Genomic DNA, 25,928 nt, shown 5'->3' with positions numbered 1-25,928 from the left:
GCGCGGGGGGAGGGGGCGTCTCTGCCTCTCAGCAGGCCGCTGCTCCTCTTCTGCCGGTGGGTCGCAGGCCCGCCTACCTTGCAGGAGTGATTGGAAGCTCTGCCCCGCCACGGGCCACTGGGCCTTTTCTGTCGGTGGTCACAGTTCCGCCTACCTGGCAGGCGCGGGGGGTGGGGGGCGGCTCTGCCCCTCAGCAGGCCGCTGGGCCTGTTCTGTGGGTGGTCACAGTTCCGTCTACCTTGCCGGCGCAGGGGGAGGGGGCGGCTCTGCCTCTCAGCAGGCCGTTCTATTCTGATTATTTTAAATATACCTCCATGCCATATTCTTTGCTTAGAATATCCTGCCATCACAGTTGTTGTGAATTCCTGAGTATCCTTCAAGACCCACTAAAATTTCTTCCACTGTGAAGCTTTGTCTGTCTTTCTTCAAGAAGAGTTGATCCCTTTTCCTTCTTTTCCCACTCTTCTTTCTCCTGATCTTTTTTGTTGTTATGGGGATTGAATCCAGTGTAACTTTACCACTCAGCTATGTTCCCAGTTCTTTTTATTTTTTTAGTTTGAGATAGGGTCTCACTAAGATGCCGAGGGTCTTGCTAAATTGCTGAGACTGGACTCGAACTTTCAATCCTCCTGAATCAGCCTATCATGTTGCTAGGATTACGGTTGTGCACCACTGTGCCCAGAGATCCCTTTCTTTTTTGCCTCCACTGTTCTTTGTATTTAAGTTAACTCTGGCCCTAATTATACTATATGCATTTCTTCATTTGTAACTCATGAATTATTTACTTCTCGAGGCAGGCATGGTCTCTATGACAGGATTAATTGACATTTCAATGTCCCTTCCCCCTTTAGTATTCTCCTTCTTCTGGGATCCTATCAGAGGGAGATGTAGACAAAAACAAATGATTTCATAGAAAACAAGCAAGCAAACAGAGCCATCAGAGCTCATACAGAATTCTTCTTGGGTAGTAAAGATGTAACCCTTCAGAGCTACTGCATTTTCTTACATAGGACCAGCTCCCAGGAGAGGAAGGATATATTTATCAGAACAATAACAGGAGGATGGCTGATCAGTCCTGAAAGGTAAAGCTGAAATTATGTTGATAAAAGAAACAGTCTTTCTCAGATAAGGGATAAGAGAAAAGTACCTGACCCTGTGAGGGGTACCTGGTTCATAGCTTCCACAGCTTTAACTAGAACAGGGTCACCTATATTCATGGCCCCAATCTGCCTCCAAAGCTGAGGAGAACTAAGAAAACATGAAGAGTAGTAGCTTTGAGGGTGAAGCCTGAGGGACTGTACACAGAATACAATATGACACCAACTCCAGTGGGGGATCAACAAATTTTTTTTCCTGAATAAATAGGGTGCTGTGACTTGAATACAGGGAGTGTTCCCCAAAGATCCATATGGTAAAGGCTTCTTCCCTAGGATTGGGCCATGCTTATGTTTAAGGTCAGTGAACACTTGTAAAAGTTTAAGTATAGAGTTCCCCCACCTCCCAACCCATGAGATATAGAATAGTTAAGCTAGTTAGCATTCACCCCTTATTCCTCCTGCAACAACCTTTTGGGATTTTCCTGATTCTTAAATAAAGAGCATCTATAGGACTCACAGTAGGGTAGTGACATAGATTCTGGAGCTGTACTGCCTGGGTTCAGATCCATTTGTGTTACTAGCTATAAAAACTAAAGTAAGTTACTTGCCTTCTCTGTGACTCAATTTATTTATCTGTTAAATGACAATAGTTATGATGTTTACTCAGTTTTTTGGTGAAGATTAATAAAGAGTTAATATATTAAAAGTACTTGAAATGGTACTTGGCATGTGGTTGGTGTTTAATAAGTGTTTCCTATTATTTTTATCTGTGTGTTTTACAGCATAACCTGGAGTATTTGGACAGGTGAAAACCAACAGGAAGTCCAGGGCCATATAGGCCTGATCAGCCCCATTTCCTTTTAAGTACTGGCATGAGGGGCCCAAATTTCTTTAGTCACCAGTAGTGAGAAAACTATAACCTGAGAGATATCAGAGAGGTCCATAGCCCCCTAAAACATAATTTATAATAACTTTTTAATTAGTAAGTAGAAGAGGATAACTATTTGTACCTTAAAAGAAAGGGGCCTGTTGTGAGTCTTCTCAGTGTCGATACATGGAAAACACTCAATAAATTTGTAAGATGGATAGGTGCATGAATAAACAGATATATGTGTATTCATTTTTAATAGGCCAAATAAATGAGTGAACGATGGGTGTCAAAATACAAGTAGCAGGCACAGATCAAAGGAAGCAAGTATCTCCTGCCCATTTTCCCACAGACCTTTATCTTCTATCTCAGGTGTTATGCCTTAGATATCATTCTTTTCATTACTGGGCCTATAATACATTTAAGTACCACTCATTTACTTTAGTCTTAGGCATGCCCGCTCTTTCTCTGGACCCACTTACTTCATATGCAAAATGAAACCAGTTCAGGTGTGGTAAATTGGTTTCATCTCACATACAGATATGTGTTAAAATAATGACTGGCTACAGTATCATGTAACAGAGGGTTTGAAACTGAATCCAGGCTGAGCAGGAAAGAATTCGTGATGAGATAGAAATGCCACAGATTTGTGAGATAAGTGATTGGCAGTCCCCATGTCCTTTATTTGTCACTCCAGAATTAGATACAATGTTCTACAACCGTTTTCTTTTGAGAATCCCTAAAGAATTACCCAGCCTTAATAGTGCTGTGACTTTCTTGGTATAAAATATAGTTATCCTTTTCCACATTCCAGGTACCCAGTAAAGACTTACTTTACCAGAACATTCTCCACAATGTGTGAGTAGATAAAATCAAGGTTAAAAAGGAACCCTCCACAAAGGAAAGAGGCAAAAAAAAGCCCAGACTTTGGAATCAGTATGCTCAGCCACTAACATAACCAAGGTATCCTGAGTTAATCACATAGCCTGTCTAAATCTTATCTTCCTCCTTTTCAAAACTGGGTAATAATATTTATAATTGCAGGATGGTAACTAGGATTTAGACAGTTTTAAAACATATAGAACCTAGTACAGTGAAGAGCTTTGTATGAGTGAGATCCTTAATTTTACTTTGTTCTTTCATCTTTAGAGTGAGTGCAGAGAGCCCTGGGCTATGAATGCATTGGGGATAGACACTGCATCTGATTTGTTTCTTCATACCTTGTTCTGAACACAAATGTTTAAACGTTTGAGAAACAAATATTTAAGAAATATTTACAGACCTAAATTGAGTTTAATTCAATTGAAATGTAATTAAATAACCTTTTAGATCCCTGTCAGTACCAAGCATAGAACTGCACAGGGTCAGCCCATAAATGCTTATAAAATGTAGTACTTAGGTGACCTGATTTCAACACTGGAACACATTAATGGAAAAACATATAATTCTTAGAGGGACATTAGAGCCATACACACTCACTGTGGCATTGTCTCATCAGAAGAGTTGCCACTTGTAGCTACCTCTTGCTCCATACTTTCCTTCTCAGAGAAAAGAAAGTGGCCCTGATAAATCCATTATTGTACCTCTGCATTTATATGGAAAAAGAGATTCTAATTTTCTGCTATGGACCCATAGGATACTTAGAAGTCACATCCTTTTATGTCCAGGCCCAGACTCCGTTGTCCCTGGTGAGTAACATGACAATCACTGCCCCCCTTTCCTATCTTTTGAGTTTTCTTTTGAAGTCCTCTTACTGTCCCAGTGACACTGAGTGGACCACAACAATTTCAAATATCTGAGCATTATCTCATTGTTCTAAATGACATATTTTTGCCACTGGCCCTATAACTGTTCTCCTTTAAGTGATTCCTGAAGAATTTCAGTCCTAATGAGTATATCAATTATTGTTCATGGAAGAGCCGATGTCTCCTTAAAGGTTATTTGAAGGTTGATTGCTATCTCAGTGCTTATATCCAGTAAATCTATCTCAGTCTTATGAATGCATTTGACCTTTTTATAGGTACAGGGGAAAAATAACAGAACAAAAGTTAATTTAAACCTCTATAATACAACTTTTTTTTTTCTGAGCAAAATGAAAGGGCATTGAAATCGATATCTGCACAATAACATGCTGATGAATGTTGGGACCCAATTTTCTCATTTTGCTAACTCGAGATTGGGAATTCTGAATAGTTTTCAATCCTGCATTCTTTGGGTGCTGTGAAGTCTGCTGTATTGTGTCCACACAATGCTGCTGCACACTCATTATGGGAGTACCAGTGGTCCTGAAAAGGTCAGTTAGTTAGAAATGTCAGCGTTCAATGGAGCCGCACAGGCCTGTGTGCGCACAGATCCAATTAGAGCAGCCAGGCAACACTGCTGTAACCCAGAATCCTAATGAGCAAGTAGAGGGAAGGTGGCATTGCCGTTTTTTTCTTTCTTCTTACTCAAAAGAAATGGAGATCACTTTTTCAGCCACCCTACATGAGGTTGTTTAAGCTTTACCAAACTCCACTTAGGAGCCAGGTGGGCTGGGAGGGGAACCCCAGCTTCTGCAAAGACTCAGCCTACCTAGAATAGCCAGATGTGGAAGGGAGAGTAATGAAGAAGGCGGGAACAGTACTTCAGACTACAGACTGATGAAATGGGTCACCCTTCGAAAGACTTACTCAAGTAGATACTGACTAAGAGGTAAATGGCTTTCTTAGTAAGTTCATATCTAAGGCCCCACTATGTGTCAGGCCTTGTAGTTAAATCCAGCCTTTGTCATTTTTTGGATAAGCCTAAAGCACTGATGCAAGCATATATTAGGATTTCACTAGGATCTGGATGAATATGTTGGCTAATGTTTCTTGAATTCATCTATACCAGTGCTTCTCTATTTCCAGTTTGTCATAAGCTGATCGTCTGGAAATGTCCTTTGGTCAGGAACATGAATGCTGCAGCAATGTCGAATGACTATAGAGTTTCTAGGTGCTTTCGCTCTCAGTTTCTGTACTTATCTCCTGGACAGTTTATCTACTGGTGGCTGTGCACAGCACTGTGAGTAGCACTGCTCTCTAGCTGCCTCTCTTTTGTTTGTCCTGACCTTCACTCCTGGCCTTGACCTTCAGTGTTCCAAACTATTCATCTGCTGCATCTGGACCGACAATCATGCTGCACTTTCTTTTCTGGTTGAATCACTATATGATTCCTTCAAACGTGCTATTTGGTATTTATCTTTGGTAGCACAAACCCTACCCATAGATAGAATACTCTTCCAGCAGCCCCTGTCTGGCCTGTAGTGGACTAAATGGCACAAACAACAAGAAAAAATCCTGGTTAAATATTGTAACTTTGATAACAAATGAAAAGATTTTATAGGACAGCTATCACTGGATTTCTAAGCTCAGCACGTAGTAATGACCAGTACAATTAAAAACTCTTCTTTAACAAGCCAGTCTTCTGTAAAATCTTTTTTTTTTCCCCAGAAGGAAAATGATCTGTATACAAGAATGGATCTCAGTTGGGATAAGCTGATGCTCTTTTATGTTTTTCATGTTCTTGCAAGATGTATCTCATATTTTTAAGAAAATTATTCAGCAACCACTTAAAGGGGAGAAAATTCTACTTAAAGTTCCCAAAATAGACCCAACTGACATTTCAGAGAATGAACTAACAGAATGGAGCTACTCTGTTGAAAAAAAAATTAAATAAATAATAGGCAACTGTGGTAACCATCCTCAGAGAAGGACTTCCATAAAAACATGAGCATCTTCGATGTTCAAATATGCATCAGATACATACTTTTATCTCATTTAATACTCACAAAAACCCTACAAGGTCAGGGATGGAAGACTTGAAGCTATTTATCCAAAATCATATGAAGAGCAAATGGAATATATGGGGTTGAATCCTGGTATGCATGGTTTCAAAGATTCCATTGGATTCTAGAAGTTATTTTTCTTCTTCTTTTTCATCATAGAGACTCTAATTTTCTGTCCCTGATAGTACTGAGTAAGCACTGGTGATGAGAGGTCAGTAAATCTTGTCAAGAACAAACTCCTATGTTTTTTCTAGCCTCACCACATTCTTTGATGATGTTTAAGACCTGAGTTTGAATGATGTACACCACCCTATGACATACCATTGGTTCCCTGATCTCTAGGAATTTCAAGTACATGTACTTGGATCTCACTTTGCCTAAATTCAGTAAAGGCCCTACACCCATTTTCTAAGTGTGCAAAGGGCTATGATATAAACTAGGAGGTAGGTATTAGGGAATAAACTTATTTTCCTGAATGAGAAAATCTTATTTTTCTTAGTTTAGCAAATTAAAAATGCCCCCTCCAAAAAAAATTCTTGCTTTTATGACCAAGGTAAAGGCCCTTACAGTTTTATGTCTGTTAATAATAAGACACAGATGGACAAATTAGCTATTTATTTATAGAAGAAATGATGAATAGATAACAGTTAAAATCATTCTCAAACTCGTGCCAATCTCAAAATCTAGGTCATTACTTATGTATCCTAGGAGTAAGGGGAGGATCCCTGGAGGAATGAGAAAAGGTAAGTAGGTTTGAAGGAAATCAAGAGATAAAACCATCACCATCATCATCATCACCACCATCTTGTAAGTGAAGTGAGTCTACCTGATATCCCCTGGATGATTCTCACTTCCTGGTATTCACATTCTTATGAAGTCCCATTCCACTGTCAATACGTTGGTTTATGTAGCTAATAGTATATTATAGAAACAATAGACTACAACTTCCAAGGATGGATCATAAAGATATCACAGCATTTATTTAGTTTCTTCTTGAATTACTCACTCTGAAGAAAGTCACTGCCATGTTGTGACTCAAGCAGCCCTACAGGGAAGTCTTAGTGGCAAGGAACAGAAGTATTCTGCCAAAAGCTACCACCAACTTGCCATTCATATGAGCAAATCATCTGAAATCAGATGATTCTCCAGCCCCACTCAATCCTTCAAATAACTACAATCTTGGCTGACATTTTAGCTGCAACCTCATGAAAGACCCTGAAGCAAAAACACCCATCTAAGCTGCTACTAGATGCCTGACCTCCAAGAACCCTGAGATAATAAAACCTTTATTATTGTTTGAAACTGCTAAAATTTTGGATAATCTGTAATGCAGTGACGTGTTCATGGTAACAACTGCTTATTTCAAATCTACTGTGGGTCATGCACTTTACTACATCACATTAGCCACTTTACATACATCACATCACAAGCTCTAAGAAGTATTGTTATTGTCTGCTCTTTTATAAATGGTAAAATAGAAGTAAGGCACTGAAAAGTTAATAGGCTTTCCCCAAAGTCAAACCATAGGTAGAAGAGGTAGGATTCAAAAGCATAATGTATGCATTTACTACAACTCATTATAATTACCAAATTTATAGTTTTCTCCTTTGCCCTTCAAATTCTCATGAGGTCTGTATACTTCATGGCTTAGCTGCAGTGACTATCACTTCATTGCTTCAGACTATGACACATATGAAAGATAAGCCTGATGCCCCATGAGCATAGAGACAGATTCATACTGCCCAGACCTTTCAGTCTGCAGGTTTAGACTGCTAGCCCTTGAACCACTGTGAACCAGTGTTCTTCCAGCTAAGGCCAGATTAGCTCTCATCTTTCTCCCAAACCCCATTATGAAGAAGGCCTAGTGTTATCAGAGCTTTTGTTCTGGTCTATAATGTTAATGGCATTTTCATGCTATATTAATAGCTAGAGGCTTTATCATCATGATTACCTGACTTTATATTCTTTTTATCCCTATTAAATAGGTGCTACCATCTATATTTGATGGAAATCTAAGCCCCAAAGAAGTTAAATAGCTTCAATAAGGATATGGATCCATGAAATAGTAGAACCAAGACTGGAACCTAGATCTATCTGATTCCCAAATGTTAATACTCTCTTGACTCCTTGCTAAGGCTGGCATCCTGCTCTATATTCCATAAATATAGATCCTAGTCCCCATGGCCCAGTGTCTCCATGTCTGGCTTTAACCTGAAAGGCCCTTCTGTGAGTCCAAAATATTATATTACTTCTACCTGATGATGTCACCACCAGGAGATTCTGGCCATGGAGCCCCTGACATATCTAGCCTTTTGTATAGAAAGTATGCAAAGGACACAGCAGAACAGATCCATGTAAGTTCTGCTTTTAGACTTTATAATTCACATAGTTGGCTTACCTTGGACATAGAGGTGGTTATTGAAAAATTTCATTTGATCTTGGGCTATTTCCAAATAATACCAAGCTTTAATTTAATCCTCCATTTTCAGAAGTGGTGTTTATGATCCAACTCTTGGCTAATCGGCACAATAGATTTCCCTGGACATGGATATTCAAAGGTGGATTCATAATGACTCAATCAGAAAATGAGAAGCCATAGATACTCTGCTGGGACTTCTGAATAAGATTCCCTGGCTTTTTCCTACTGGCCTAGAATTTAGGAGAACATAAAATTAGCAGCTGCTTCAGTCATTGTGAGACCACATGTGGCCTGGGAATAAAGTCAACACTGAGAAAGTTAAGAGAAGAAGAAAACTGGTCCATGTCTATTGACCCTTATTATCAAGATGTTACAAAATCTCAGCATTAGTTTTTGATTATTCATTATATGAACCAATGAACTGACTGTTTTTGCTTAAGCCAATTTTGGTTTGGATTGAAGAATTCTATTTACATTGTCCCTGTGCCTTAATTTTAGTTTTTGTGTCTTATAGTTTCTTTAGGCCTGGATCCTGAATTTGACCTAATGGGTGAGGTCTTGCCAGTTCTTTCTTGACCTTCCTCATGCTGGTCAGCTATTGTGCTTTAGGGTGTCATGCCTTCCCAGAGCTCAGCCTATCCATGTGTATGTTCCTAAATAGAACTCCTGAGTCCTTCTCATTAACCCCCTCAGCTGAGTCCTGGGACAGTAGGTTTCTCAAGACTAATACCCTAGGAACATATTATACATTTTGTCCCCCAGGGATCACAAGAAAAATTACACTTCTCCTGCCTTTATATGTTTTTCAGATTCTGGAGTTTGTTATTCAAATTTAATAAATATTCTCAGTAACACTCAATGCTGAAATTTTTCATTGTTGACACAAGAGATGGAGGTTGAGGGATAGAGTTAGGACTATAAATTTATATAAGCTTTCTGGAAAATGAGTTGGTATTAAGGCTCAATAATTCCTTAAATGTATTAATATTCTTTGATCTAATAATACTGTTTATAAAATAACCAGTATCAAAAACTTATGCAAAAGAAGTAAAAAGCTATTTTTTCCACAAATAATTTTATGGTAGAGTTATTTCTAAGAATAAAATTTCTGCACATAACACAATGTACAACATTAGCACTTTTTTGTGCAGGCTACATATAAAAGATAGAAGATACTAGAATCTTTAAAAATAAGTATGTTTTGAAATGCTTATAAAATGCTTTTGCATCTAGCAATTCTATTCTTAGTAATCTGTTAGGACAATAACCTAGAATCTAGACAAAAACACATACATAGTTGAGAAATTATTCATAAGACTGAGAAACTAGAATCAAGTTAAATATTCAACATTATTGGCATGGGAAAGTATCTCTGTTGTAATATTAAGTGAAAAGTCAGAATAAAATTTTATATTCTATATGATCTCAACTATGTAAAACAAAATTATACATGCATAGAAAAAGGCAAAGAAGTAAATGTATAAAATATTAAGTAGCTGTTACTTCTGGGAGATAACTGATATTTTCAGCTTTAAACTTGTGTTTCTCAAAATTTGCACCATGGGCATGCACAATTTTTTAATAAAGAAAGTGGTTATAAAAAGATGGTAAGTATGTAAACTACATAGCAAGATGGAGATTGTTTATGAAATAATGTTAAGTGAAAAAAGATGTATATAAAAACTTACTGTGATTGCAATTATGTAAATATGTTTCTGCATATAGACAAGAACTGAAAAGAAAAATGTATAAATAGAACGAGGTTTTGTATTGTGCTAAAGCTGTGGGATTAGGAGTAATTTATTTTTCTTCTCTAAAGATGTTTTAAAGCTGTTTTTAATGATATGCTTGCATTTTTTGGACCATTTCTTCTGTGCAAATCCCCTATCCTCCCAAAGTGACTCCATAGGTCCCCTGTTGGCTCTGAAAATGGTCCTGCAGAATGGCTTTTCTGTCTTGGTGCTTTAGTCTCCAAGGGGCTGAGTATATTCCATGAGAGATTTTTATTGGAGACAAAGCCCAAAGTTGCAATGTGATGGGTCAGCAGGATCAGTCCATCACCATTTATCATCAGTATTGTTTTAACAAATATAAAACGGAAAAAAGTAATTTTGTGGATATTTGAAATCAGAAACTAATCTAGCTATGATTATTTTGGAGGTTTCTCTGATATATTAGAAAATCAATTTTTCTCTTCAAGACAGCCTAGTTAGTGGAAAAACCAAAGTGACTAAGTTGTCTATAATATTCTAGGCTTTCCTTGTCCCTAGCAAAGTGGGTCAGTTGGAATTCTATCTGGGAAATAGGGCTCTAAGGGATAATTACATAATGAAATATTTTTTTTTATTTAGAAGTGAAAAAGGCAAAGGATTTAGAATCAGACAGTTATGGACGTGAACCATGACTCAATCACTTATTAACTGTGTTATTGTAGACAAATCATCTAATCTCATGGCAACTTTTTATGCAAGACAGAAAAGACAAGACCTGTGTTATGATATAGTAGAGAGAACTATGTGAAAAATATACTACAAAAAGGGCCTAACATAGATTTGCCTCTGAGCAGATACTTCCTAAAGGTTGTCCTTTTAGTGTATCAAAAAGCTATTACCATCAAAAAGCTGTGATCATATGACAAGGGTGATAAAATAATTCAATAGGCAAATAATAGGGTTTTTTTTTCAACAAATAGTGCTGGGAAAATGATAACTACACCAAAAGAGTGAATCTGGATTCTTACCTCACATCATATCAAAACATTAACTCAAAATGAATCTAACACCTAAATGTAAGAGCAAAAGATATAAAACTCTTAGAAGAAAACAGGAGAACATCTTTGTGACTTTGGGCTTGGCAATTGGGCAATGGCTTCTTAAAAATGACACAAAAAGTATAAGCAGTAAAAGGAAAAATAGATAAATTGGTCTTTATCAAAAATAAAAATATTTTGTAATTTTTGTTAAAAATATTTCTTTATGAAAATATTTTGCTTCAAAGGACATCATGAAGAAAGTAAGAAGACACCCCCAGAATATGAGAAAATAGTTGCAAATCATAAATATAACATCATATCCAGAATAAACACATACAAACTCTTACAACTTAATAATATAAATACAAATAATATCCAGATAAAACGGGTAAGGGGAAAGAATTAAATAATTTGAATAGATATTTCTCCAAAGAAGATATACAACTGGCTCATATGCACACGAGAAGATATGCAGCATTATTAGACATCAGGAAAATGAAAATGAAAATCACAATGAGATACTACTTTAAGCCTACTAGGATTGCTATTATAAGAAAGATGGATAATAAAAAGTGTCAGAGATGAGAAATTGAACTGTTCTATATTGTTGATGGGAATGAATGTAAAATGGTACAACTGCTGGGTGTGGTGGCACATGCCTATAATCCAAGCAACTCAGGAGGCTGAAGCAGGAAGATGGCGAGTAATTTAGTGAGACCCTACCATTTTAGTGAGGACCTAAGGACTTAGTGAGACCTTGTCTCAAAATAAAACATAAAAAAGGTCTGTTGATGTGTCTCAGTGGTTAAGTGATCCTGAGCTTAATCCCAGATATAAATAAATAAACAAATAAATAACAAAATGATGCAACTATTTTGACAATTTGACAATTACTCAAAATGCTTATCCTAAAGTTTAACATATGATCAAAAATTCCATTCCTGGGTATATATCCAGTAGAACTGAAAACATGCCCACACAAAAACTGTGACACAAATGTTCATAGCAGATTCTTCAAATGAAAACAACTCAAATGTTCATTAAGAGATGAATGGATAAATAAAGTATGGTATATCCACAGAATGGAATATTATTTGGCAATAAAAAGGAATAGAGGGACTGGGTTGTAGCTCAGTGATAGAGCGCTTGACTAGCACATATGAGGCACTGGGTTTGATCCTCAGCACAACATAAAAACAAACAAGGAAATAAATAAAGATATTGCAGCCATCTATAACTAAAAAATATTTTTAAAAAAGGAATGGAGTATTGATACATGCTATGCCATGGTGAATCTTGAAAACATTCTCTTATATGAAAAAGCCAGTCACAAAATAATGCTATACATGATATGATGCCATTTATATAAAATATCCAAAATAGGCAAATTTATAGAGACATTAGGTTACTTGCTGCCAATGGCTTGAAGAAAGGACAAATGGAGAGTGAATACCAACTGATATGGAGTTTTTACCTGGGGTGATGATAATGTTCAGAAACTGGGGAGTGGTGACAGATACACAGCTGTGAGAATATGCTGAAAACCACTAAATTATGCCTTTTATTACATATAATAAAATGTAATATACCATGGCATGTGAGTCATATCTCAATAAAGTTAATATGAAAAGAAGCTATGACCAGTACTTTTAACTTGATGATGGGAATATTAAAATCTTCCAGAAGTCTGATGAAGTCTATTGGTCATTGCCTAATATTCTAGTTGTCCTCACTTTGGTGACCTTCCCTATGGGAAGAATATATATCTCTATTGCATTTAGGAGTGGCCACCTGACTTGCTTTGATTGAGGACATTTGGACAGATGTGACCTCTTCTAAGTATTTTAAGAGGAGATACATGGCTCATCTTATCTCCTTTCTCCCTCTGTCATGATAACCAACAAGGCAAGTGCTATCAGTATCTCCTTGCAATCCCACATATTCCCCTGAAATCTAGTGTTTCTACACATGTTGAATAATTTCCAATTGCTAATACCTGCAAATCCATCCTGAGGGCTTCCTATGAGCCCTGGAAACTTTTCATGTCCATATGTTGAGCTTGGAAATATCAGAATTAACACTTTCACCCTAACTCCTACTCTTCTGGCCTTCAAAAAGATAAGTCTGAGATTTATTTTTCACACTGACTCCAAGACTTCTCCAGAAGAATTAAGTACCAGTTGTCCTCTGGTAGCAGAGAGCAGTGTGCTGTCTTTCTTTTCCTGTCTCATTCCCCTGCTCCCCTACCAATATCTCTGGTATTGCCTACAAAATAAAGCACTCCCACTAAAATCTTCTAAGGCAATCCAACCAAGATTCCAAGCAGTGTTGCAAAATAGGGGATGTTTGGTCAACCTGAGTGCCAAAGAAAAGATGACGTAGAGCAGAGCTGATTATGGCCCATGAGGGACATGTACCAAGAGTGCGAAAACCTTTTTGGGGGGCTTCTGCAATTTTGATGTCATTATTACTTCGGGTCATGCCTAGTGAACGATGTATACATTTTCTTTGGTAATTATCATTCTAGGAAGTTTTCCTAAAGAAATAGAGATGCATATACCAATCTTTATACAAGAATATTTGCTGTGGTATTAGATATAATTAAATAACTGGAAACAATTAATATACAACACTAGGAGAATTAAAATATATAAGCAAATGATTTTATCTATGTACAATAACCTCTTGAAAAAATTTAATAACACTGGAAAATATTCATGCTATTTTCAAATAAGAGTTTGTAAAGTATCATTCCAATTTCATTTTTACATTACCTATATATTTGTGCAGACATGTGCAAAAAAAAATTAACAAGACTTTCCCCTTAATCTGGTGGTAAGGATTGTACTTGGACAGGAAACGAAAACTTCCATATTCTGCTTCCCTCCTATTGAGGAGCTTATAGGAGAAAATATGTTCCTAAAAAAGAAAACATAGCTGAACTTCTTGGTCAAATGACAAAATGGGATTATGCACCCATAAACCCATTTATTCTCACCAAAGGGTGATATTGGATAACAGAAGAAAGAGAAATGAAAATAGACAGTTGGGCTCCATTGTGAAATATTTATCTCCATGTTGCCAAAATGGACAAAAACTCAGAAGGGTAAGTGGTTCCAAGGCTCCTGGCTTGGTGGGATCTAGATGCAGAAGCAGGCAGTAATAGCTGAAAGTCTGCCTCCTGACTAAAAGTACTCTATAGGAGGGGGCCATCAGAGACAATCTTCTGCTTAGGGCAAGAATCTCCTTGTCATGAAAAAAGCCTAGAAAAAAAGGTTGCTGCATAACTCTGTGGAGAGCTCCTGTGCATCACAGGCCTAGGGAAATGAGGAACAGAGACTCAGGAACCATAAATAATGTTGAACCATCCTGAACTTTTGGTCTCTTCTATAACCCCAGTATTCACCAGGTCCTAAAGTGAAGATGTGGGTAGAGATGATTGCAAAACCACCACAAAGGGGGATATTGGAGTTTGGGAGCAGAAAGGGAGAAAACTTCCTTTTCAAAGTCATCCTACAAATTAAAATTTCAAAACACAAGAAGAAATTGAATGCTAAAAATCACACTAAACAAAATCAACAATTAGAAGTTGAGTTCCCTCCAGATGAAACTTATTTTATGGAACAAAGATTTTAAAATAAGCATATTGAGGATGTTCAAAGAAACAAATGAAGACATTCAAACAGAACAGAAATTATGAAACAGAATAGGCAGAAATAAAACAAGAACAGGTGGATATGAACAAAATTAGAAATCTTGGAAATGAAAAATATATAGTGATTGAAATATTGAAAAAGAAAAAATCTAGAGTAGACATGGTCAAAAAAGTCAATCTGTGCAGGCAAGTTACTTGGGAGAAACCCAGAATCAGTGCAGTAAGACAAAATGAACAAAAGTTATTAAAAATCAGTTAATAACATGGAAAATTGCTTGACAGAATCTAATATTTGTCTAATTGGAATTATCAAAGCAAAGAATCAAAGGAAATGTGGGAAAGGCAATATTTAAAAAGATAATTTGCCAATAATTTCCCCAAACATAAGATTCTTAGGTGGCAATTATATTCAGAGTACCAAACAGTATAAATGAAAATAAATTTACACCCAGGCTTATGAAAGTGAAAAGGCAGAACATTAAGATTAAACATAATCTTCAAACCTACTTAAAAAAAACATAGTTTCCCTAACACAATTACATAATGGCAGACTTCTCATACAAATACGGATATAAGAGACAATGAAAAAAATCTTCAAAGTTCAAAGGAAAGCCCTCCTCAAATTAGAACTTACACCTAGCCAAACTGACATTCCAGAGACAAGCCAAAATAAGGACATGCACGAATTAAGAGGATTACCCAGAGATTCTCACTAAAATAGGTATTGGTGTAGTACTTTAGTAAGATTTCATAGAAAAGGCTTGAGTTACAAGAAATCAGAAAACACAAAAACTCATAAGCTGTGTAGGAAAAGCTAATTAGCTTATAATAACACATTATTTTTCATTTTTTTAAAAAATTCGAACTTAAAAGTCTACACAAGAACAACTAGGTGGTGATGAGCCAGTGTTCAACATGGTGGTAAAAGCCTGCTTCCCATCAAAAAATATGGAGCTATTTGTTTTTTGGTTGGCAGAAATAACTGTAGACTTTGTAAGAAAATGTACAATTAAAGTATATATTCAAAGGTAATCAGCTAAAGGCTAGAAGTAAAATTTATAGCACCCAAATCTGCAGAGGAAGTTTAAAAGGCAGGCAATATGTAAAACTAAAACATACTTAAAAAGGCAGGGCAAAAGAACACAATTACAAAAATGAATGATAAACAGCATAAATATGGTTTCAGAAATACACCCAAATATGTCAGTTATTATAAATAAGTACAAATAGAATAAATTCGTTTGTCACAATATAGAGATTTTTAGATTATATTTAAGAAATATTATTTTTAAAATATATAATTGCTGCTTTTAAAAGATAAGAATACAAGGGAAAGGGGAAAGATATCTTCCTGTCAATTATAAAGACAATATTAAAATTGGAATTTATTATGAAGAAGTCAGTAAGGTCCATGAAGAAGTCTGACTGGTAGGTCAATGGCATACCAGTGGAGTGAGCTCAGGAATGGACTTCATACATAGGAAATTGATGTGACAGAAGTATAATTGCTGATAGGTGGAAAAAAGGATGGACTAGTTTCTGTATGATGCTGAAACAATGGGTTATTCATATGCAAATTTAAAATAATTAAATTCCTAACTCATATGATATACAAATGTCAGTCCTAAATGGAATGAAATAAAGGCCCTAATATGATACAAAACTTGCCAACACTTTAGAAGTGAATGTAGAAGAATATTATTTCCAGGTTGGGAAGAATTTCTTAAGTCAAAAAAGCAAAGCACATACAGCAAGAGATTGATGAATTCAACAACATTAAAATGATAAATAACCTTTCACTTACTAAAAGACATCATAAACAAAATTAAAAAATACCAGCCACACTCTAGGAGAGGGTATTAGCAGTGCATGTAAGAGGTAAAGTATTGATATTCAGAATAATAAACTACAAGTCAATAAAAAAGAAGCAAACCAGTAGAATATACACAAAGGGTCTGAAAAGTCAATTCACAGAAGAAACCTCAGCAACCAATAAATATATAGAAAAGCTACTCAACCCCACTAGTAATTAGGAAAATAATAATAGTATCATTTCAAGTTATAATCCCAACTGGTAAAATTCATAAGTCCAACAATTCTAAGTGTTGAGGATTCAGGGATATAGAAATTCTGATACTCTGCTTTTGGAAGTGTAAATATGCCAACTATTTTAGAGAAAATTTGACCATTATGCAATAAATTTGAAGATGTATACAATTAGTAATTTCTCTCCTATCATATGCCCTAGAGATATACTGATACATACAAGGAGACTTTTACAAAAATGCTCTCAGTAGCATTGTTTGCAATCGAGGAAAGCCATAAATAATTAAATTATGATTAATAAAATCAATAAGCAAATTATCATACAACCATATAGGGAATATTATATAGCAATGACTATTGATGAGGCAGACTAAAAGTACTCTATAGGAGGGGGCCATCAGAGAAAAGCTTCTGCTTAGAGCAAGAATCTCCTTGTCATGTAAAAAGCCTAGAATAAAAAGGTTGCTGCATAACTCTGTGGAGAGCTGCTGTACATCACAGGCCTAGGGAAATGAGGAACAGAGACTCAGGAACCAGAAGTAATGTTGAACCATCCTGAACGATTGGACTCTTCTATAATTCCAGTATTCACTCATGAACCAGAGCCAGGTATATCAATGTGCATAAATCTCTACAATATAGTAATGCATAGGGGGAAAGCCACAGAAAGACATTTTTAGCTTGATGTCATTTTTAGGAATTTGCAAAACAATACTGGTTATATTTTAATACATAGATATAAATAAATGTTGAGTACATGACAGTGATTACCTGCAGGGTGTAGGGAGAGAAATGCAATCAGGGAAAAGTACTAGAAAGTCTCAACTATATCTATAATTTTGTTTTAAAAAGGGACTCTGGCAGAGATGGCACAATGCTGCCATGGTAAAGCCACATTGCTGGGAAGGGGTGGTAAATGGCTGATCATTATGTTTCTAGTTTTTCTGAACATTTGAAATTATTTTCAATAAACAAAATAAATCCTAAAGAAAATACCACACTGACTGTTAAAGCTTCCACATTTCCAATCAGAATTTCAGAAGCCTCCTAGTCCATGAGGAATGGCTGCCTCAGACTGCAGTACTGTGTTAATGATGGTCTGGTGAGAAATATAGATAAACCAGTACCTCCTATTGACAGCCCCAGAGAGGTAGCAAGCTCACTGCTAGCTGCTATAGCTTCTGGTAATATGGGGGAACTGGAGTGAATTTGATAGTGAGAGACAGTTAATGAAAATGCTTTTGACATGAAATAGAGTCATCCAGATAATAGATGGTCTAATGGTGCTTCCTAACCTTTGAAGCACCCATGATAATATTTGTCTGAAACCATAGGAGTAGAGCTATCACCTTGAGGGGCTCCAGCTGCCCCAGGTCTACTTGTGCCCCTGAGAGCTGAGTGGATCAATATTTCACAATAGCACAGAAGTGTAGCCCTTTTGCAGAACACCAATGTGCCACAACATACCTTTTGGGAAGCACTGACCCAGAAGATATTCTTTTCTCAACTAAAAGGATGGATAATTATAAACCACTCAAACTCTGGCAGTGCTGAGCATTTTGCAATCCCATAGCTGTCTAAAAGGAGTGCACTGGGACTCACAACTACTCTGCTTGAATTTGTACAGTAGCAATTAGTAGCAGAAAAATCTAGCATGGAATGCTCAGGGTGTGGCCACATTACACGGGGATGTGGGAGCAGGTAACCTGGACAGTGCATGTGTAATGGAATACGACAAAATTTAAAAGGAGAGCAAGTAAACAGGACAGGACAAAAATAATCCCCAACCAGCACTTCAGTGAGGAGGAACTGGTAGGTCACATTAAAGAGACACTCCAGTTATGTCAGTATGTGATATGGAATTTATATAAATGTTAATCATATATATATATATATATCATAAATATATATATGGTTCTGTGAGAAAGAGTAAATGGGTTTCAAAAAATTTTCATATTTATTCTTAAAGTCTCTATGTCAAAGAACTCAATTAGATGGAAATATAGCAAGATCACCTGAACTGAGTAGATCTACCTTATATTTGCAGTCACTGTCCTGTACCCTTACATACAGCAGAAAACCAGCCTTTGTGCTAGGATAGCGCCTGCAGAGAACACTTTCTCAATCTCTTTGTAAGTGACCACCTGGTCCTTAGATACAGCATGTCAAGGTTGGTGGAAGGCAGGGCTGACATAGTTCAGCTGTGCTGGTAATTAAAATATTGAAACACTTCTATATTTATTGGTAATTAGTCATTTTTGAAGTGACCCCCAACCCTGTCATATGGCCACTCTGCTCCACGTTTGGCTCCTTCCCCCAGAACACCATCTACCAGGTTCAGTAACCAAAGTGTTAATACCTAGCACAGCAGGTAGTTACCAGGAAAGTTATCACCTTGTGGATGAAGAGGAACCCGCAAGAATGCTCAGTCCCTTGGTCCCAAGAGAAAATCATATTTCTTATTCTCCAGTTCCAAGTTTGCTCCAGTTCCCAAATCACAGTAAAATACTTCTCTGACAAAACTAACCTGCTCAGCCTCTGCCTAGGCTAGATGTCAGGTCTAAGGGGCAAAAAAATTGTAACCCCATCTCTACAGCTTTGTTGGGGGACTTGTCTCTTCTCCTTCTAAAGGGGAGAGACCAAAGTCATCTTGACTCTCAGCACAGTCAACAAAATCTGATCACTTTATTAGACTGGCTCTTCCTCATGATCCATCCTCCCTTCATTCCCTGATACTTGTCAGGCAAGCTTCCCTATTCCCCATGATTTTAAAATTTATTAGTTAGGAGAAAGGACACATCTTTGACACTTGAATCCAATGAATGATTTTGGGAAAACTTGATTCTAGAGTATGCAGTAACATCCAGAGTATCAGCCCTGCATCTTCAGAGTCAGAAGGGGACAGCACAGACCTAGGATGGACAAAAGAAAAGTATCCCTGGAGCAGGGGAAGAGGAGTGTCATTCATGGTGCAAAAGTTATGCTGTTCATCCAGGGAGTCAAAGGCAGGAATTGCAATTGGATAAGCAGCAAGACATCAATCTGGGAAATGGGGAGAAACCGTGGCAGAACAGTCAGTTGCTCCTACTTACCGGGGCTGGTTATTGTCAAGAGGTCAAGCTGCCGCTGTTGCTGCAAAAGAAGACACATTGTAAGAGTACTGATTTGAGCCAGAGCCAAACTTGTGCATAGAAATTCAGGGAGGATATACAAAACATATCTGGACACACAGGGCAGTGTCAATTTTGTACACATGGTGCTAATGCATAAATCTGCCCAGCGGCCTTGCATCCTAGAGTCAAGGGGGAAGGGACAGCCTTTTACCTGTCCTTGGAAGCATAGATGGTCAAAGCTGAGAGGGCCTTAGAGGTCTCCCAGTCAAACCTATACTATATTAAAGAAAAAACGAGATCTGAGAGAAATGTGGCTTATTTAGGGCCACAAAATGGTCCTGTTCAGTCTCCTAGCTCAAGCTCACTCCTCTGTATCAGGCAAACTCAGAGTTCTCTTGCTCACACTAGTTGCAATGCTTGAGTGTTTGATAAACTGGAAATATTCTTTGCCTTGGGTGGTGGTGTTATTTTTACCTTTTTTAACTACTTTCTAACCAAGATACTTCTGGGCTGGTTTATTGCTCAACAATGCTATAACAATTTCAATTAACGGTGATATGCTCATTCCTTTTCTAACTGAATCCTCAACCCTTTGTAGCACACAACATCATACAAATTAATATTGGTGGAGCACACTAGGCCATATGCATGATGCTGCTTTTGTTTGGAGGCAACTGGCCTTGGTTACTTCAAGGACTGACGTGATTGATATCTCAGAAGGCTTGTTTTCTGTCACAGTACACCTACTGTGAAGCTCTGTGATAGATGTCATGAGAGCCTGAGTGCACAGAAGTGGGTATAGGAGGCTCCTGATGGGGCAGTGGTGAGCAGATTCTTTGAAGACTCTATTCAGGACTCTTTTAGCTGCAGTCTTCATGCTGACCTGTTTCTCTTTCCTAAACTTGATATTTCATAAATAGTACTGAAAAATCTACATTTTTATTTTCTTAAAAGCATCCAAACAAACTCCACTTTGAGAACCACTAATCTAGGCTTCAAATTGCAGGAGCTTTGGATCACCAAGTATTTCATCCAGTGGTTGCGTTACTACACATCTTACCTTACCACCATTTCCCTCTTTATCTTGCCTTTCTCCTAGAACAGTTTCCTGAAATTCAACTTAAGCAAAAAAGGAAGGCAGCAACATTTTTTTCGAGAACCAACTAAAGTCCACATAAATAGGTATTTTGATATAACATGTCTTTTCAGACACTTGACAGTTCTACAGGGTAAGTATTGTACAGAGGAAGGACATGGCATTCAGGGAAGAGAAATTACTTGGCCAAGACCACACCTTCATTAAAAGGAAGGGCCGGAATAAGAATTCAGTTAGCTCTAATACTATCACTGAAATCCAAGATATGACAATGCACATAAATCATCTAGCATTATATCTGACACTTAATGGGTTCTCAATAAAGAAAATCTACTTACTATTGATTTTGTTTCTCTTATAGAACATCTGACCCTTTGTTTATATAAGTTGCCTCTTTGCTTTTCATAGAATTATGGATACTTAGAGCTCAGAGGTCATTGACTTGGACCTGCCTCCAGGGAAGGAGTCCCCTCTGCAAAATCCCCAACAATTATATAGACTATTTTTGTTTCATTCCTTTTCTTGATAGGAATTCACTACTTGTTATTGGTTAGAACAGGGTGAAGCGCTGCTTCCTGATGACATCACTGTTTCCCATAGCAATAGCTTAGAGGTCTGGAGGTGATCTGTATCTTGTCTCTCCAGGTTTAATATTCCCTGAATCTCTCTTTTTCTCATAGAACCTGGTCTCAAGTCTCCTGACTTTGGGTCACCCTCCTTCTCCATTTAACTTTGACTTGTTCCAGCCGAAACCTCTTTAAGATCTCTCTACTCTTTTCTTCTGACTTCTCATGGACCTTCTGAAAGCAGGCCTGCATCCTTTTGGGGCTTTCTAAAGCACACAACCCTGTTTTCCTTCTAGCTCATAACTCATTCTAGTTGACATTTTCAAGCAAACATGTAATTCTGAGATATCACTGATCTATTCAGTGAGCACAAATTCTCCAGCTGAAATGAAACACACACATGTACTGGCTAGAAGGAATGCTGCAGCCAGACAGCCTCCCCTCCAAAACAGAACCAGAGCAGTGGGAAAAGTGGCTCAAGCTATCTTTGCCAAGGCCAACCTGTGTTGTTTGTCACTTTCCTCATGCATGAGGGATATTGTGTCCTTCTTTTTCCACAGGCTTAACTTTCTGTTGATCACAGTTGGTAAAGGAGTTTGATTTGTCTGAAAAGTGTCAGTTAAGAACTATTGTTAAATGTCGACTGTGCACAGGGTCCAGTATTTAAAAAAAAACAAAACAGGAAGAAAATCTGGGAGGAGTCAGATACACCTGGGCATGTGTCCTGGTTTCTCTGTGTGGCTTTGTACAACTTGCGGTCTATATCTGGTCTTAAACTTCACAACTCTAAAATGGGCAAGTGAAGCTGAAATACCATTAGAGACTCAGAATCAAATGATGCAACTAGCTAGTGTGCTTGTGAGCTCCCTCTTCTGGTATAGAGTCCTCTGAAAACCCCTGGGGCTAGACCATTGGGGTTCTAAGAACAGAAGCAGAATTTAAAAGGACCACATTTAAGCTATACTGTCACATTGCAATTTTCTGTGTTATGTGAATCTTTCTCACTACACAAGGAACATCTTAAGGGGCCAGGAAATCTATTATTCACCTTTGTTACATCAGTCTTTGTGACCTTTGGGGGCCTTCTCAATCACATATCCCTGTTTACTGGGTAGCTTTCAGTGAGTATTTGCTAAGCTCAACTGAACTAATCCCCAAATCCACAACATCCTTTAAGCCTCAATGCCTTTGCTTATGCTGTTCTGCCCTGAGGCCCCCCTCACTGTCAAGTGAAGTCTACTCTGTGTACCAACTCCAACCTAACTCTCTTCTTTCCCTTCCTCAGAGAAGAATGAGTATTTCATACTTTGTTCTTCCAGGGATCTTGTAAAACCCATCTTTTGTATTCTGCCCTGTCTTAATTGTCTATTTTCTTGTCTGCCTTTCTTACTAGGTCTTTACTTGATGACAGTAATCTATTTCATTTCGTCTCTATGCCTCTAGTGCTCAGAACAAAGGCCTTAAAGAAATGTTTGACGTCATATAGCTTAAATGATTTAAGTATTCTGTTATTCCCTCTTCAATGACCCTGTTAAGTAGGAACAAATCAGCATGGAATGTAGGCATGTTCCTCCCTCTGAGACTTTTCCTTGGGCACATCTTTGAGGTCTCTTGCCTTTGGGTTTTTCTCCTGCCATTTCTGCAGCCAGCCACACAGTCTATCCATGTTCTCTGAGACAGATTTCTTTCTTTACTCTTGCCTACAGTATCACCATCTCTCCAGGACTTCTACAGCTTCCCCTATCTGTACCACCCCTGTGCTGATGAATTAAATCTAACCCCTTGACAAACTCATTTAACTTGCAGTTCACTAACATATGTGTGCACCACCTAGTGGCACAAGCAGGTAAGTGTAGGCTATTGTTTTAAATGCGGCAATGTGTGTTCTGTATGCAAATGAAACAAAAGTGTATATTCCAGAACGACTCTGCAACAGATTTTAGCCAATAAATTGGAAAAGTCAAGTAATTCCCCCCAAGATATTTCAAAAATTTATAACTAATTTATCTGGCATAATCACTGAGATTACTATGGCATTTGTAAACATAGGGCACATGACTTATGGAATTTCACCAATAATGTACAATCACTTATATACAGTGAGGGGCATCTTCCATATCAAGAATTATAAAATTATTATAATTAGTTAGCAACTAATAGAGGAAGAACCTCTTCCATGAAGGTGATACATTAACTTCCTGGAAAGTAGGATATGACATATTAGCTAGAGAAAATAAAGTTGGTGAGATAGGTGGCTGCTAACTGTTGAGCCACTAGCTGATCAAATACTACATCTAAGGAAGACAGAGCCATTATGTGTGTGTTTGTGGTTGTGTGGGTATGTGCATGTGTGTGTGTGTGTCTGTGTGTGTGCACCTGAACACTTGCACTTGGATGGAGAGAGGACATTCCTCTTTGTGGCAAATAAATTCCATACCTAGACAAATGGGCATGAGTGTATGTGTACCTGTGTGATATTTCATGGGATCCTGGAAGGATGTGAGTATGCCATGCTGGATTAATGAGGCATCTATCAATACCTGACTGGTTACAAGGACTACATCCAGCCTTCCTAGGTAAAAGTGGTAAACATGGACATTCAGAAGAAACCCATTTCTGGGATTAACTACTTTGTGATGAAGGCTGAGCATAACCCCTTAAAGGCCATGGTGAATTGGGGTTCTAAGCGCTCAATAGGAGTAATCTCTAAATTCATATTATCCAGAGATTGCCAGAGAATCTACAATGGAAGCGTATGGGATTGTCTACAAGTATCCTAGCCCCAGGAACATCCATTATTCCACCAGCATCCAGTGAACTCTGTTTTGTTAGTACAATGTTAGCCCACCTATGGTTACCTTGACTCCCTGGAGGATGGAAGTACTAAAAGTAGGGCTAATTAGAAACCTCACTCAGAAATTCTGGATCTTTTATAGGTTCAGTTATCTTCAGTGAAAGCTGTAGTTGTCCTAAGTGTCTATCTTCAAAATTTTTGTAATTATGAAATAACACATACTTATTTTGTCTCAAATTTACAGAAAATTTAGAGTAAAAATAAAAAATCAATTATGTAATTATGAAATAACAATACTTATTTTTGTCTCACATTTATAGAAAATTTAGAGTAAAAGTAAAAATTAATAAAATTTTACAACTAAAGGAGAACCATCATTAATATTTTGGTGTATTTTCTTGTCATTTTTATCACTCTATTTAATGAGATTGTATTTTTAAATAACAAATGCAGTACATTTTAATCTTGTGCAAAATTTTGTTATCTTTTTGTCCTTGGTTGTCTTTATTTTGAAGTTGAAAAGTACAAGTCAAATATATTTATTGTCATAACTAACATGTTTGATCTTACTGCTGTAATTTTGCTTTTAATCCTTTCCTTGTCAGTGAAGGTGGCAATAACTAACAAGATGCTAATAGGACACAACTTGGCTATTTTGTTACAAGAAGGAAGTTTGAAAAACCCAGCACCTGTAGCCTACTGATACAGATGAAGGCTTCTGAATCTCTAGGACTCTTCAGGCAACATCAAACCTGAAAGAATACTACTTTTTTTTTTCCCATAGCTGAATCCTGTTTGACTGAAGTCACAGAAAGCACAAAATCAAAGGATGAATCCTGATTCCATAACCTTTAAGTTTGTGTTATCCTAAACATGTTATTTAAACCAGTGGGTGATTTAAACCAGTGGGTTCATATCAACCACCAGGGGCCTGAGAAGAGGGGGAATGCAGACAGAAAAAGGAAGTATCACTCTAAATTTGTGGCAATGGGTTGAGTGGGGAACATGCTGGTTGAGAACTAGATATCTGAGAGCTGGCCCCAGGTGTTTGCTGCATCAGGCTCTCTTTGCACTTCTCACTCTCTGGCAATTAACCTTTCTCAACAACCACTTAACTGGTCTAATTCTAACCAATACCTCGTAACCAGCCAGGTATTGATAGATGCCTTTTTTGTTCCCATTCAGTTTCTGCAAGTGTGCCTTCTCTAGTTTATCCTTCACATTGCCACTAGAGTGAGCTTTCTAGAATGCATGTCTTCAAACTCATCAGGGCTTTCACTGGATAAAGTCTAACCTGTTAGCAGCCCTTGAAGGACTTCCATGACCTGGCTCCAGCTTTCCATCACAGTCCTCTTAGACTCTGAGCTCCAGCCACAATGAACTACTTTGAGTTCCTAAACTGGCCATGTTTCACAAGTTGTTCCCTATACTTGGAATAACAAGCCCATCTCCAACCTACTTTGCTTGCTATTTGGCTCTCCACTCACATGCCACCTCTTTTTGAGGACTTTCTCATTGCTGGGTGGGATCTTGAGCCTGGCCCCATCATATTGTATTTCCAAGGCCTGCTCACTCCTGCATCCTCTCCATTGGTTGTGTGAGCTCCCTGAGGGCAAGGGCCATGTCCTCTGTACTTCCCTCTTCTCAAGGGCTAGCTTAGCACCTGGCCAATAGATAACACTCAATAAAGCTTTGCTTATTACCTGTTGCCAAGCTG

At 37.6% G+C, this 25,928-nt stretch overlaps 1 protein-coding gene across 1 annotated transcript in view; it reads right to left on the bottom strand.

Annotated features, from left to right (window-relative positions):
• Agbl4 (AGBL carboxypeptidase 4) overlaps positions 1-25,928 on the bottom strand; it is a 1,414,634-nt gene that overhangs the window by 304,298 nt on the left and 1,084,408 nt on the right. Inside the window, exon 6 of the mRNA XM_015485024.2 lies at positions 19,735-19,774. Within this exon, the coding sequence (XP_015340510.1) occupies positions 19,735-19,774 (40 nt within the window). The remainder of the gene's footprint in view (positions 1-19,734; positions 19,775-25,928) is intronic.

Source organism: Marmota marmota, unplaced genomic scaffold, assembly GCF_001458135.2.
Source record: "Marmota marmota marmota unplaced genomic scaffold, marMar, whole genome shotgun sequence".
Classification (NCBI taxonomy): domain Eukaryota; kingdom Metazoa; phylum Chordata; class Mammalia; order Rodentia; family Sciuridae; genus Marmota; species Marmota marmota.
This window is presented reverse-complemented; position numbering and strand designations above follow the sequence as displayed.